Source organism: Apus apus, chromosome 5, assembly GCF_020740795.1.
Source record: "Apus apus isolate bApuApu2 chromosome 5, bApuApu2.pri.cur, whole genome shotgun sequence".
NCBI classification, from domain to species: domain Eukaryota; kingdom Metazoa; phylum Chordata; class Aves; order Apodiformes; family Apodidae; genus Apus; species Apus apus.
Window position 1 is genome coordinate 13,498,320 of NC_067286.1, and position 16,350 is coordinate 13,514,669.

General features: G+C 35.5%; 1 protein-coding gene across 12 annotated transcripts in view; it reads right to left on the bottom strand.

Moving 5' to 3' along the window:
* SOX6 (SRY-box transcription factor 6) overlaps window positions 1-16,350 on the bottom strand; it is a 370,949-nt gene that overhangs the window by 161,163 nt on the left and 193,436 nt on the right. For all 12 annotated transcript variants that reach the window (XM_051620577.1, XM_051620574.1, XM_051620578.1 and 9 more), the window contains one exon: window positions 15,380-15,469. In XM_051620577.1, the coding sequence (XP_051476537.1) occupies window positions 15,380-15,469 (90 nt within the window). The remainder of the gene's footprint in view (window positions 1-15,379; window positions 15,470-16,350) is intronic.

Consider the following 16,350-nt stretch of genomic DNA (forward strand, 5'->3'; position numbering starts at 1 on the left):
GCATAAGGTGGTCAAAATTGGGAGCTTCAGGCTTGTAAATCTGAATACTATTTTAAATTTCTTTCATAATCAAACAGTCCTAAATTGGAAGTTCTACTTATCTGCTACACACAACCTAGTAAGCCGTACAACCAATTTGGCAGAGCATGTTAATGCTTCAAATACGGATTATTTAATGTCTCTTGAAATGACCACGACTTCTCTGTATGGGTATGAGGAAAAAACCCAAACAACTAAACTATGCTTGTTGTTCCCTCAAGGTTTACTTTACAAATAATTAATTAAGGACACATTCCAGAACAAATTAGAATTCTATGACCACCTTGTTGTGCTCCTATTAAATATGCTACAAAATTATCAGTTAAGATTTCTAACTGCAGAAAAACCTCCTAAATCACACTAACCAGAGCACAAAGGACATGGCCTACATTTGCTGAAGTTCCACAGAAGAGTGGTCTGCTATAATTATACTCCAGCCACAAGCATGAATATGTTTAGCCAGATGTTTCTTAGATGGGACTATAAGTACAGTTGGAAATTTTCTTAATTCAGTTTATTTGTATACCTAGTTGATCACAAACCAAAAATTTAACACAGCCCTTTGCTACAGAATATATGGTAATGAAATTCTTCACAGTCCCAAACCAGAAAGTGGTATCATGTTATTTTGTTGTGCTTATATAGGTATTCTGCCACTGAAAAAGGATCTCTCAGAATGAAAGCAAACTCTGTCTATTCAAAAGACAATATAATTTAATACTGAAAGTCTTCAGCACAACATTTCTGATGATTCAGAATAAATCTTGAAGTACTGGGAACATGCAAGGGGTTTTGAATTCCATTATAACAGCATTCTAATTCAATATTCTCTACACAGACCTGGGATAAATTTAAGAAACCAGGATGCCATAATTGTTCCTCTCTCCGTAAGACAATGAAACATTGTCCAAGATGCATTTTCATTACTTAATTTCTACAGCAACCACAATGTCATAATTATTTTTCCTTCATAAAAAGACACTAAAATTAAAACCACAAATGAAGTAGAAGCAGAAGAAGACAAAACAGATTTCTACTGAGACTTCTGTCAATTGGTTTTGAAAGTTGATCATCTTTCTTTTAATTGTCCTGTTAAAGAATTAAGTATGTCTAGAACAACATACCTATTGCAACTCTGTGCAACGTTTCTGACATTTCTCAGAAATTATACCAGTGTAACTGTGATAATAATTGTGACTGCAAAATAATGTTGCACTTAAGCGACATATTCTATGCTTATTTCTTCTTTATTAATTTTAAATATACATCAAAATTTAAATACTTTGGCATCTGTAATGATCTTGGGTATGTTTCCAAGGGGTGTGTTAGATTTAGGTGCCTCTGGGCCATGTTTTTTATGGGATTTTAGGACTCTTACTATTGCAGATAGACCTACGGCCATCTTTTTAAAAATACATTAAGCATCTAACACCTATGGACTCAGATGACATCTTACACTAGCTTAAAAAATGAGATAGATGTGTCTGATTCACATAAAATCATCCTAACAGTTTTAATCTGAGGTGGTCAGTGGATACTACAACCATGGAATATCTTCCTCAAAGGTTCCATGTGCTCCAAGTTTCATATAGGTTCAAGGGGAGACAGAACAAGTATTTGGTAAAGGGAAGAGAGATCTATTTGACCGATACAAAACAAACCAATGAAATACGGTTAGGATGTCCCTGGCACTGAAAATAGTCAGAGGCTGGGATAATGTTAAAGTATATGTTTTCCCTTTTCTTCCTTTTTCCTGTGTTTCCATTTATTATTGCTGCTGGAGTAAAATGGATGTTTGGCTGTTTTTTTCCTCTGTATATTAAAGATTCCATTTCTATTTTTTCTCTGAGTTCTTCGGTAGCAACTTTAGCCCTTCCAATACACTATTTGGTGATTTTTTACTAAGATTTGTATTTCCTGTATGAGAATTCATACCTACGGGTCAACCAACCATCTTTCCTTAAGGTAAAAGTAGATTAATTTACTTTTCTGATGTGCAACACCAGCTAATGGACCTGTGTGAAGGTGTTTACACATTTCAGGCAAAACCTTAAATTTCTCACATTGAATTTTACATAGGTAATGACCTTAGCACATAAAAAGTTTTCAACTGCACCCTTAAAGCTAACTTCTAACATATAACCATGAATACATCAGCATATTCTGTGATTCTATTATTCTATTTAGATATCACTTTCTAAAACTCAGTAGCACTTTGCTGATTTCAAAGAAGCAAGAACTGTAGTCACCTACAAATTTTCAAATTCCTCCTTGGAGCTCTTCCATTATTAGCTTGATATATCATAGCAAAGATTATATTTTTCTGTTCCTGTTCCTTAAATGTTCTGAATTTAGGGGACTTTAGCAGCTTGCTGTAAGCTTTCAGTCATAGCATGGATTCAACTTATACAGACAAAAGTCCACATAAAACAACCACCTTGCAGAAGAGGATGAACAAATACTAATCTAACATGTAAAGACAATATGGAAAATGCATTTATAAAGCAACACACACACACACACACTCATTCACATTTATTTTCCTCTGGAAAAAAAAAAAAACAACAACAACAAAAAACATCTACTGACTCAAGTACTCAGTATTGTTTGAGGCATTAATTCAGCGTATATACTTCAAGAGGAATGACTTTCTCAGCTGCTTAACCAACTGCACAACTCTGTGCCTGCTCTGACATCACTAACACTGATGAAAAAGAACACAACTGTAAAAGCCTGAATAGGTACGCATAGCAAAGGCATTACTTAGTTTACTAACTTCCTAATTCTCACAATATCATCTAACAATTTCCTACCTTCTAGCTGTCAGCCAAGAACATTAAACAAATAGCATGTATCTTGAGGCCCTGAACCACAGAAAACAAACTTTCAGAACTACAGTGGAAAATGGCATGTTAGTTTTGTTCAAGTAAAAAAAAAATACACACCACTCAGAGGTTCTTAAGGACCATCACAGAAAGTGAGTCTATAAATGTTACTATTTTGGACAATAGCTGCAGTCACAGCTCTGGCGTTGGTGATGCCAGCTGGTCTATAGGATCTGACTCTGGTAAGTGAAGAGGAGTGTTCTCCTTTTACAGATCATGCTGCAAGTGGGTCTACTGCAAGGAACACTTTTCTCATGAAGACTATTCCACTGAAACAAGTTAAGCATTCATTTTTATTACATAAATCTGCAGTTTTCCCTCACTTCCAAACTTGAATTTTGTATTAATTTCTATGTTTAAGGCAGTCAAACATTTTACATAGGTACAGCTATCAGAATGTAAATTTCTTATAGCAGGTTCTGCTGACATGGAATTAACACCTATATTTTCCAAAAGTGATTTGCTGTTATGTGATAGCTCTCTTCTGTAGTTGTAACTGTAATTCAGAAAGGTGTTTCTCTCTGTGTTTGGGAACATAATAAACAAAAAAGAGAATAGGAAGAGTCAAATCATGACAGGGAGTTACCTGTCTATGAAGTTAGCTAAACTTTAGCTGTGTATGGAGACTGACTATGGTTTTTCCAGGTCAGCAGATGGAGAATTCTCACCATGGCCCACTCACAGCCAGTTCTTAGCACCAAGCGCTCATATTTGTCTGATGGTGGGATATGTTATCTGACAGTATGCAGAGAGACCCAATGTGCCTTTGTCAATTGCTGTTACTTTGAAAAGTGGCAGACCATAACCTGACAGGCTAAAATACTCCTTTTTTTTAGAAAAAAAAATATTACATTTCAGAAGAAGCAGACACCCCCATCTATGCCTGAAGTCCAAGACACCCAAAATTACACTATAAAACATTTGGGAGGTGAAGAAAACAACAAAATAGAGTAAAGGGTTAATTAATTTAGGAATACATCTTGAAGTAGGAATCTTGTATTCACTGTAACCACTAAAAGAAAACCCACAGTCATCCTGCAACTGTTGCAGAACCTCAACAATACAAAGGCAAATGAATCCTGGCACTAGAGTAAAGCTGCAAAGGAAAAAAAGTTATTTCAGTTACAAGTTAAAAAGAACTCTGTGATTCTTTACAGAATCATAGAATCATTAAGGTTGGAAGGGACCTTAAAGATCATCAAGTTCCAACCCCCCTGCTGTGAGCAGGGAACCCTACCACTAGATCAGGTTGCACAAAACCTCATCTAACCTGTCCTTAAAAACCTCCAGGCATGGGGCATCAACAACCTCCCTGGGCAACCCGTTACAGTTCATCACCACCCTTACAGTGAAGAATTTATTCCGAATGTCTAACCTGAATCTCCCCTCTCTCAGTTCAAAACCATTACCCCTTGTCCTATCACTACCCTCTCTGATGAAAAGCCCCTCCCCAGCTTTCCTGTAGGCCCCTTTCAAGTACTGGAAGGTGCTATAAGGTCTCCTCGGAGCCTTCTCTTCTCCAGGCTGAACAGCCCCAACTCTCTCAGCCTGTCTTCATAGCAGAGGTGCTCCAGGCCTTTGATCCTCTTGGTGGCCCTTCTCTGGACCCTCTCCAACAGGTCTATATCTTTCTTGTGCTGAGGGCACCAGAACTGTACACAGCACACCATGTTGGAGAAAAACAAACCACAGAACAGTTATGCCTTTTTCATTTTCTTTAACTTCCTTATTAAAACTCTGTTCACATTCCCTTGATGTTACCAATCACAACTTGAAGTGTCTGTAAGCTTTCCCACATTTAGAAAAACTGAAGTTGTACAGACCTACATAAAATGCCTGTGTACCCTACAATGACTTTTGAAATCCTGTAAATACCACCTGAAATTTAACAGTAGCTTTTGTTTTAATATCTGTAGTAAGAGTGTATTCCAGCTTCCACAGAGAACTTCAACTGTTAAGCAAGCAGTTATATCACTGATCAAATTCCATAACCAAATTTCAAAGTATGGTGAACCCTGTCTACAAATAATTTTCTTACCTTAGGGGTAAGAGCTGTGATCTTATTTCAACAGAACACATTAGGGGCATATATCAATCTACAGTCTTTCTAAGTCAAAACAACTGCAAAAGATGTATCTTCACATTTAGTAGTATGTTTTAAAATGTCAGAAATGTCAACCACTTACTTACTTTCATATTATCCCTAATTAATACAAATTGCATTTAATTTCACATTTAGTAAAACATATTGCTGCCCAAAATAAGGACTATAATTTTTATCAGCAATTATTATTACTGATGTATCAACACAATTATTTAAATTCAATGTATATAGAGGCAGAATCCATGCAAGCATTTACAGTTTTTGTTCCCTCTGTGCTTCTTCCCTAATTTTTGTGGCTTGGAGCTCCTCCAGATGCTGTCTCTGACTTTACGGTTTTGTGTTTGAGATCACATCTCCTGATTCATAGTGTTCCCTGATTGACAAACAGATTCATATATGAAAACAAAGAGTTACCTGTATATATTCTGTGTTTGACAGCTGCACTGCAAACTTTTCCATTCCTGGTGAACATGCTGTTGCAGAATTTACCCATTTCTTGGGTCCCTGAGTCCCTGTGCTTAGTGAGTTACTCAGTAACTGGTGACACATGTGACCCCCACACTGGAAGCTGCATTTCAGACTCAGAGAATTTTCCTTTTTTCCCCTCCCCCTTCATAAACTAAACAATTTAAAAAACAACACAGTGTTCTGTATTTCTAAAGTGGTGTGCCTCCTGATTGAACACAGAACACTTTCAAACTATTTTCCATTAGTGGCCCACTTTTTTCTGGTTTTAATGCACAGTGTAATACCTTCATTGGCAGATTAAAATTGTTTGACTAGAAGTAGAACCTATTATTATATGCTTTTTTAGTGGTTTTCTCTTGTATAATGTAGGATGAATTATGTAAAACATACCAACCAGGATACTCTACAAGCTGCTACTTGCATGATGCAAACAATCACAGTTTCACTGATAGACTGGGACTTAGCATCTTAAAATTCCTGTGGAAATCAAGTGCATTTTAAGTATTGAGTTTGATTATTTAATCAGACAACTTGCATTTTGCCCTGGCTAATTTGGAAGGCTGATAATATTTTACTCATAAAATAATTGTGCACCTGTTGTGATGGAAACCTATTCAAACAAATCTTAATAGACACGAGGATTCATTCCCAACATGAGTGTGTTAGCCTCTCCTTAATGCTATCTACAGGGCACCAAATTTTAAACAGCTATTGAGCAGGTCTCAATCTTGTCTAACTCTAAAAGAGCACCTATGACAACATACCTAACATTAGACTTCATTAATTCATGTAGATACAGACCAAGGTAAATACTAGGATATGTGGCTCAAACTAACAGTAATTTTTTTTAAAAAAGGTAAGAAAAAATATTTCTAGATTAATAGGATTTGCAGCATGACAGCCAATGGCAGAAAACCATTCCTGATCAAGCTTCCTGGTATAAATCTATTAATTTCATTAAGACAGAGGGCACTACCAATGATACACTCATGGAATCAAGGCAGGCTATGTCCTTAATAGATTTCTATTTCTGTTTCCTCTGTTCAGACAACTTTTCTGTAGAAACTGTTTCAATATAGCTCTCTCAATTTGCTTTACAATTCATATATTTATATTAATTGATGAGACTTCATCTTTTTAGTGTTTCTGAAATTCTTTCCCATTGGCAAATCATGCCAGAACCAAAAAAATTTTGAGGCAGTTGAAAAGAGAGAAATTATTTACTTGAATCCAAAATAAATATCTGGGGGAGAGACAGCAGGGAGACAGTGAATTGAGACCAATTCACTCACCAAGTAAGAGGATAGTATCATGAATGACCTGATGGGAGTAAGGGGATCCTGATTAGCCTGAAATTACAATAATGTTGGCAGGAGGAGGTGAAAGCATGGAAAATAAGCCCAGTTTGGCTAGATCTGCCCTTCAGCAGAAAATTGTCCAATGCCATTAGCCAGTTCAGAACTAAGATGACACAGTTAGACAAATCAAGACCCCTTGAAAAAAATACTGATAGTTGACCACTTTCAAGGAGTCAGGTTGTTTAGAGTGAATAAGGACAACCCTTCTTGTATTTCTTCTTCTATTCCTCATTGAGCTTGGGCTTCTGAGGCAGGGGCTGTGTGTGTTTGCACATTATGTTCTTTCTATTTGCAGCTGCATCCGAGTTTCCCGAATGTGCTCATACTGTTTTGTGTTTTTTTTTTCCTGAGTATTAATGCTATGTCCCTTAAACTTTACAGATTATATTTCTGAGTCACCTCTGGGTCCACAGTTTGTAAAGCTCCCAGTAAGGTATTTTTACATATCTCTTAATAAAAAAAAAAAAAAAAAGTTTGATATATTTGATAACACCAGGATCTGCTCATTATTACACAACTTCCACACATCAAGACCCCACTTCAAGACAGACCCTGTCTTCAGAAAGAGAGTTTAAAACCAACTGAGGAAAAAAGGATGGCCACAAACATACTTATTAATTGATATCAAAGTCTGATATTGCTCAGAATAGGGATATTTTGTGCAAAAAGTTTCTTTCCAAATTAAGAGCAGAAAAGGGTGATGAGAGCGACCTAAGTGCAGAACAGCTTTCCTATAAGGAATCAATAAATAGCCTTCTACTTTTCAACCTAGAGAAGAGACACCTGAATGTAGAATAGCAGAGAAGACGAACAGGGAACAACCATTCTCTGCCCATTGTAATACAAGATTTAGGGGACATCTACAAGGTACTAGGTTCAAATACACAGCATATTGTTAACAGCTGAGATTATCCCCACAGACTTTCCAGCTGTCTATTAAAAGGTTCAAAAGCAATTGGACACGATCATAGATGATAATTCTATCACAGGCCATTGAACCCGAATGTATCACCTCTGAATCAAGAATCCCATTGATCCTACTCTGTGGGAAATTGGACGAGTATATTGAGGAAATATTACTGTATATTTGCCCTTTCCTTGCACCCTTCCCCAGGTTGTTCAGTATCCACAGAGAAAGAACACTACAGGACAGTATGTTCTTTATATCTGACACTTAAATCAAAGCTTTCCTTAACATGAAACTCACATAACAAAAGACTGATAAAGTACATTTCCAGGTTTCCACAGAATCCACATCAAGCAGAAAATTTCAGTCCTTTCAGTAGTGTGTCTACATGCATCTTTCTAGATAAATGCTTAGATTCCATAATTTGTTAGAATTTGTTAGAAATGGACTTGCTTTTCCATAGGAAGTTGTATATTTATCTTCAGTAGGAGTTTTATTTTGCTAAAGGTAAGTAACTTCATTGGTGACTAAGCTGGGACTTGAGTCAAAAGGAAATCTGTCACTGATATCCAGTCAAAAAAGAAGGCCTTAAGTTCCAAGTGGTGATAGGCTTCTTCGATATGAAAGTTTTTTACTAAAGTAAAAAACTCTGTAGTTATTAAAGAAAACAATTACTGATATAATGAAAATTAAATAGATATTATATCAAAGCATCCTACCAACAGAAAAAATGGCAAATTTTCAAAGAAAAAGTGAAGAAAACCTACTTGTCATTTTTAGTTTATATTCAACCCTTTCTCCTCTAAAAATTAAATGGCATTTAAAAATAAATACACTTTAATACCATACATTTTCTCGTCACAACTTGTACAAATGAAGAATGGATCAAGTTCCAGAAGGCAGCCTTTCCTAATGCACCCAATAAAGGCATTGCTGTTTCAAGGTCTTTATTATTAGCATTATTATCCTTCTTATTCCTTTTTCTCATGAACCATTGATACTGTTTCTTAGTACACTAGTTGGGACACAGTTCCACAGAATGTGGAGCATAAAAGTGAGTGATTTCAGTGTAGTACAGACTTCATATATTTAGCCCTGAATTGTTGAGCCTCAAAATATACCCTGGCAAAAAGTATAGAGATATATGTGATTGCAGTAAGTAACAAAGTCACTGTGCGCCTGGAAATATATTGCATGCATCCTGCTTGATATTATTTATAGAATGTATTCAACAATATGGAGAACTTGATTTATGTGAAAGGTTGATTACAATGTAATTTATAGTTGTGGAGTTTTAAGAACTAGAAGCGGTAATAGTCATTAACTTTTAACATCAGAAGCAGGCATGGTTGTGATAGGTGCCACTGAAATACGACCCTCTGACCAAAAGACCAGAACAACAAAAATGTTTAAATTTAAATAATAGCACTATATACAGTGGGTAGTCCCATTCGTTTCCACAGAACTACCCTCTGTCTGTACATATCAGGGCTTGACTATTTAAATCCAGAATCCCGACAAAACTGTTTCATATAAAAAAAAAAATAAAATCAAGGTGACATAAGACCATACAGTTTAATCTAGTTCACACTAGTGATTAGTCTAACTAATTATATCAGTACCTTAATCATAACTAATAGATATGATGAGGCATGGTAAGTTTAACTAAAATATTTTTATTCTGGAATCCATCACCTTCTGCAAGCAAATCAGACTAAAAAGTACGCAAATATTAACTGTTCAAAGTGTTTCTGAAATATTCAGTCATTCAGATATCAAGGCATCACTTAATTTAGAAGGTCAGCTTAGACCTGGAAATGTAGCTTTTGTAACATATTACACAAAATGCCAATGATTTGAGAAACAGCAAAACAAAAATATCTCCCTGATTTGGAGAGCTACAATATAAAGCTAAACATAGCACTTCAATGGATCATGGTAACAAATACATTATTTACATTTATAGCCTCTGGTACATTTCTAATCAAGACCAATTTCTTAAGGATTTGGGTGTTGAGGTTCTGGGTCACGTTGCTTTGTTATGTTTTGTTGGACACTTTCATTGGTTTCACTAATTGGAACCAGTTGATCCCTTTTCCTGTGTATTGATTTTTTAAATCCTAGCAGTTAACAATGATTCTAATGTATCATAACACTTTAGACCTTAATCATATAGTGGGGCTTTTGCTTGTAGCTTTTGTTTGAGTTTTAATTAAGAAGACCTTGTATCACAAAGCCTGAGCTGGGTTTTTAATTGCTAGTATGTATATCACACAGACTTCAAAAGAAATAACATGTTTATAACAGAGCACAAAGGAGAGCTTTGAAATGTCTACAGCCATACAAAGTGACATAATTAAAAACCTCTGAGTGCCTCTGTGATATAAGACTTTATATATATTTATTATACATATTTATAAGGCAGATTATTATATACCCTTAGAATTCATGAGAAAAAAATTTCAGCAGTTATACTGAGAAATAATTACTGCAAATGCAGGCTACAGTGTTGGTCAAAGCTGGAGGAAAACATCAGATTTATTTTCTTCAAAATTATCTTCACATTTGATATAGTGCACAAAGAAATACCTAAAAGCTTGTCTGTGAAGACAAATTTCATAAAATGGAAGCAAAAAAACATTTTAAAATGTTTTGTAAATCATGCGTATTTTAAGAAAATCTGATTCACTGCAAAAACACAGAAATCATAACTTTCTCAAGGATTCATTCATGCAGCTCTCCAAGATTATTCCAGAAATGGATAATGTTAAATTACTAGATTCAAACAGTGGTGCCTTACTGCTCTCTTGCAGTCATTAACGCACACACAGAAAATGCTTCTAGAAGACACCTCTTTCGATCTCTCATGTGTTCTAATACCAGGGACAAATATCATTTCCCATATTGTTTATAGTGGATCTTACAAGGAGACTCTCAAGTGGGTGAAGTTGCTTCATTTTACTAAATTCAACATTTCCTAGGAAACAGGAATGCTGCCTCCCACCTATCCAAATATTTCAAGGCCATTAGATGTGTACATGTCACATGAAATAGGAATTTTAGTTCTTTTTCATAAAGTAACAAATATAAAAGGTGAAGGAATAAGCATGGGAAACCTAATGCAAACAGCCTTCTGTATTGGATAAAGCTATGGACATCAATCACTATCCTTCCCAAAATAGAGTATACTGTACAAAGACAGCATGTGACATTCAAGTCACAGTGCCTATAAATATAGATAGTTCCAGTTGTAAACACTGCCAATGGAAGCCAGAGAACTAACCTGCAACACAGTAGCTGGTGACCCAGAGCCATTCTTCTATAAGACTGCTAGACCAATTCTGACCCTTTCACGATAACATCATTGCTTAAGTTACTTACAGACTGACCTTTCTTATTTGATCTTCAAAGACCCTGCACGCTGAGAAAGACCATCACAGGCTATTTCAGTAGGACAACTACCTGATGCATACAAGACTATGCTATTCCAGAGATTTATATTTGGAACAGAAACAGAAAACTTAAAACAGACTCCTTATAGTGATAAATGATGCTACTCTGCCTAGCTGTGGCTGCTGAAGAAAACCTAGATAACCAAGCAGCAGAAATACAGGTAGAGAGGGAGGGTGAGGATGGAACTCTGTGCACTCCAATTTCTTGAAATTTAGAAGACATCCCTTCACCACTTTGTTCATTCAAATACATGATAATAAAGATTAGAATGAAAAGTATTTCCTGATCCTAATTTTTATTTTTAAAAAATCAAGAATGCAAAAGTCACAGAAGCCTAACAAATTTATTGTATACCTTAAATGAATGTATTTGAACACCCACACTGGCAAATAGTATAAAATCAAATTATTTGCATGGGCATGTGTGGGTTTTTTTCCAGGTAAGCAGGTCATTTAACTCAACTCAACTGCCTCATAGACCTTTGAAAATTTGACCTATGTGTTTCATTTATAAACATATCAAATGAAAAAGCAGACTTATTTAACCACACGGATTTGGCTACAAAGCATTCTGCCAAATGCTCCTCTGAGGTTCATGCAACCTCCCTGAAGTCAATCACTTGTTTGGCTGGAATTCAAGGGAGATCTGGACCATTATCAATAACTGAAATCCTAATAAAGAAGCTCAGAAAAAGCAGTTTTACAAGCAAAGCAGGCTATGCAAGAGTAATTGTGAAGTGGAACAATCCCACTTAGAGAAAAAATAAATTATTCAGTGGTTGTTACTTTTGTATTGGCTTTTATTGTTTCAATTAATAGATATAGTTTATAATTATATCTTGATTAACACTATTGTGTTCTAAATATAGAAGGTAAAGCAAGAAAATACCAATTTTATTTGTTTCTCTCAGCCAGTAATCTTTTCTTCTTGTCTGTGTACTTCCCAAACATGAATAGAAACAGTTTGTGTCAATGGTACATTTTTTTTCTGCTTTCTTCCTTTTTTCTGGCAGTGATTCTTAGTGAACTGCCTTCCCACAACCAAGATGCTAGTCTTTCACTGAAAGAGGGAGGGCTGTAGTTGTGCAGAGGAAGAGAATGTGCTCAGGTTATCCTTAGCAAGAACGCCTTCTCTCTCAAATAAACAACTCCCAGTAACAGTCAGTGCAAAGAGCAATTCCTCACAGGACCACACCTCACTTTCTTATAATCAAGATTTTTTTCCCTAATGACCTAATTTATTTATTTTTACTGCCTCACTTCATGTCTTTAACTTAGGCTCTCAGTAATGTGAGCAGAAAGTCTGCACAAAAGCCAACATCAGCCAGTTAAATAAATTAATTTAGAATCTAATAGAAATTAAGGAAAAAAGGTATTTGACCTCCCAAAGATGACATATTTTCAAAAGTAGTTCTTTCAGACCATAGCATGCCCTACCAGTTATATAACAGGAAATTCATTCAGCACTATGAAAATGAACTTCATGATTTGGAAATCTACCACCCTGAAGACTGAAAAGTTTGAGGGTTTTTTTGAAAGTTACTTCTTTGGCAGATTAGAAATTCTTTCTGGTTCCCCTACTTTGCTTTATTTCCCTCTTGTAATCTCATTTGTATGATGCCATAGGCTAGATTGTTGGGGTTGGTTTTCTTTTTGAGATTATTAAAGGCACACAAACACTAGCATGAGTTAACACCAGGCTACTATGCTGATAGTAATTTTATCAGCTAGGAGCTAACAAGCCTGGAGACAGTTACTAGGCCACTGGCTTGGGAGCACAAAGGAAAAGAGTTCTACCTCAGACCTGCCTCTACTCCTGCTGTGTAACTCTGCATCTTGCTTTCTTCCTCTATGAAATGATGCTAATGTCACTAGAGGATGAATACTGTAAGCATGACAGAACAGCAACCAGCATTTATCTTATGCATTTGTGTATGCTTGTTTGTTGTTTTGCCTGTTTGTGAAAAATGTTAAATGCAGGTGCAGTAGCAGAGTCAGTATTGTGTCTTGCCTGAAGTCAACTAGCAGCAGAAAGGAATGCTACAGACCTTAAGAACACTTAAGGAAAGGTGTCCAGGGATGAGCCACAGGAAGTGAGTTGTGGAAACTATCTCAATGACTGTCAACACATAAATCTGGCAAGCCTAATTTAGGTGATCCTTTTTACACAGCTACAATGCAATACCACCAGGACACCAGATACTTGAATGAGTTGAAAATTCTTCCAAATCTCAATAAGTATGAACTGTATGTAGATGAGAAAAGGGTTTAGGAGCAAAAACTCTACCTACATATATACTAAGAAAATAGGAGGAATCACATAAATCCAGAAAAACAACTTTCTTTTTTTTTTTTCTAATTAATGAAAGCTCATGAAAATGCTTTTTGTGCCACATAAAAGAATAAAGAACCTTATTCTGCATTGTTAGAGATCCCACTTCTTTTAATTTTGTTTCACTAGTAGCATTCAAGCAGTTTCTATTTAAAGACTAAGTAGCTATTTTGTGCTACTAATGGACAAAAGGGGAGATCTTGGATCGCAGGGAAGATCTTATTGCTCTTTGCAAAGACCTGAAGGGAGGTTTTAGAGAGGCCAGTGCTGGTCTCTTCTCCCAAGCAACTAGCGATAGGATGAGAGGAAGTGAGTTTAAGTTGTGCCAGGGGAGGTTTAGGTTGAATATTAGGAAAAATTTCTTTACTGAAAGAATGGTGGGGCACTGGAGCAGGCTGCCCTGAGAAGTGATGGAGTCGCCATCCCTGGAGGTGTTCAAGAAGCATTTAGATGTGGCCTCCAAGATATAGTTCAGTGCTTGGGGTAGTTGGATTACGGTTGGACTCAATGACCTTGAAGGTCTTTTCCTACCTTAATGATTCTATGATTCCAAACCATGTTTTCAACACTATTGAGAGACAATATGGCTTTATGTAGAATATGATTTCAAGACACTATTTTGTTGAATTTTCTTACCATCAATTTGAATATGTTCCTGTAAAACTGTAAACTACATTTCTGCCATTTACACTACTATAAGATTTCTCACCTGTCTAATATATATGCATTGTCATAATTCTACCCAAAAAACCCAACAAGAGAATTCAACAGATTTTGGTCCTGAATCAGCTGAAGGAGCTGATTATAACTTATTTATTAAAAAGGGAAAATATTTCATCTGTTTGTATAATTAAAATTAATGAACAATCTCCAGTTTCCCTTTGGAAATTTAAAAACCCAAAAACCCTAAGCATCATTTTTTGTCAAAGAGGGTTTTTTTATTATTAATATTATACATATGATTTTTTGTTCCTCATATTTGCAGTTACAATTTAATACAATTAAACCAATGAGGAGAAATAAATCTTAGGTAACTTATGTACTTCTCAAACATGCCTTATGACCCCTTCCGGCAGCACAAGAAACCCCACCTTTTAAATTTGTTGCTTAATCAATAACACTGAATTTCTTCTCACTAAGAAAATCCATGGAATAATTGATGGGTGGGGAAAAACACTCCAAATTTTCTACATAGCACTTAACTGTCAAGAAAATTCCACTTTTACTAGATTACTGGTTCAACAAATCTTGGAAATGCTGGAAAGTACTGTCTATATATGCAACAGAATTTGCACTCATTTCAGTAAGTCCAGAATTTCATCCAGAGCTGCTCTTTCACAAGAATAGCATGAATATAAAAAAAAAAATAATAATTCTTTTTTTTTTTCCCAATTTTGAATCAAAGATTTAGAACAGTAAACACATAATTGCCCCCTTTTATAATCTGAAACGAGTTCCTACATATAGTTTATGCAACTGGGAAGAAACAGTACCAAGTACTCATAACTCCTTGTTTTTAAGATGTTTCTTCCTCTTCTTGTGGTCACAGAGATATATAGCTAATGTCAGTGAGATAACATAACTAACCTGGTGTTTGTGATAACATCCTTGATAGTGCCTATAACTGACTGTGACGTACTCTAATTCATTTAATTGTCAGATGCATCCATCATCTCAAAGGTAAACATAAAAAAACATGGAGAGCCGACTGGAAAGAGGAAAGCACCCTCCAGGTATGACTGATACTTCCATTATTTTTTTCTGAACTTTAAAAAATCCTCAATCCTCTTTTGAAAATATATGCAAACATTTAAAACATAATCTTGTCACATACCTTTAATTTCTCCAAGGAGATCACTTGTGTTTAATTTTTCCATCTTCTCCTTCCAGTCTTTAGAAAGTAGCTTTTCCATGCAGGATGAATCTATGAAAACAAAAATTAAAAATGATCAAATATATTCTCACATGCCAATAGAACAGGTGTCACCTTCACTTTAAAACTGTTCTCCTTGTTCTACTTGTACCATAGTTTCAAAGGAAAATGAACTTGTAGCCAAACTGAGTTCTCATTTAACTGTATTTTAAATCCAAAGTAATTCCACCGAGGTTAATGGAGTTACTATGGATTTAACAAGGGTCTAATTGAAAGAAAAACTTTGTTCAGGATTTATGCATGCTAACTGCCAATTTACATGCATAGGTTGCCAATGTATATACAAATTCTGTCTTTTTCATTTGAGGCTGATTGTACACTCCAAATTATGCATGAAGATTTAGAAGCTTTTTTTGGATATTTGGCACACAGTGACATCTGAAACCCATTTTTATATCCATGTCAATGTAAAAGTTATTCATATAATGTCTCCGTGGAATTCATAAAAGCACTCTATATATTGGATGTTCATAGTATCAGAAATGTTCTCAGTTCACTAGAAACAACATGCAATTATTAGAAGATACACATTCATAATCTGAAGTTCAGAACACATTTCAAATCTTTGCCCCAAACTGGGAGGGCCTTCTGTAGGCAAAACTGTCACTGAAGTCACTACACTTTGGAGAAAGCAGAAGACTGATGTTCTTAAGTTTCATACGACCTCAGACCCCAATTTCACTAGAAAATTTGGTATTGAGCATAACAGACTTCAAAAAGGTTTTTTCAGTTCCTAAATTAAACTAATTGGCTCTGAAGTCTAAATTATACATAACCTTCCAGATAAGCTACAAAAGGTGATTTTTAATCTGGCAACTCTAGAGAACTTTATACAATTGAATACTTTTTTTTCTGTTCCCAGTTAGTAATAA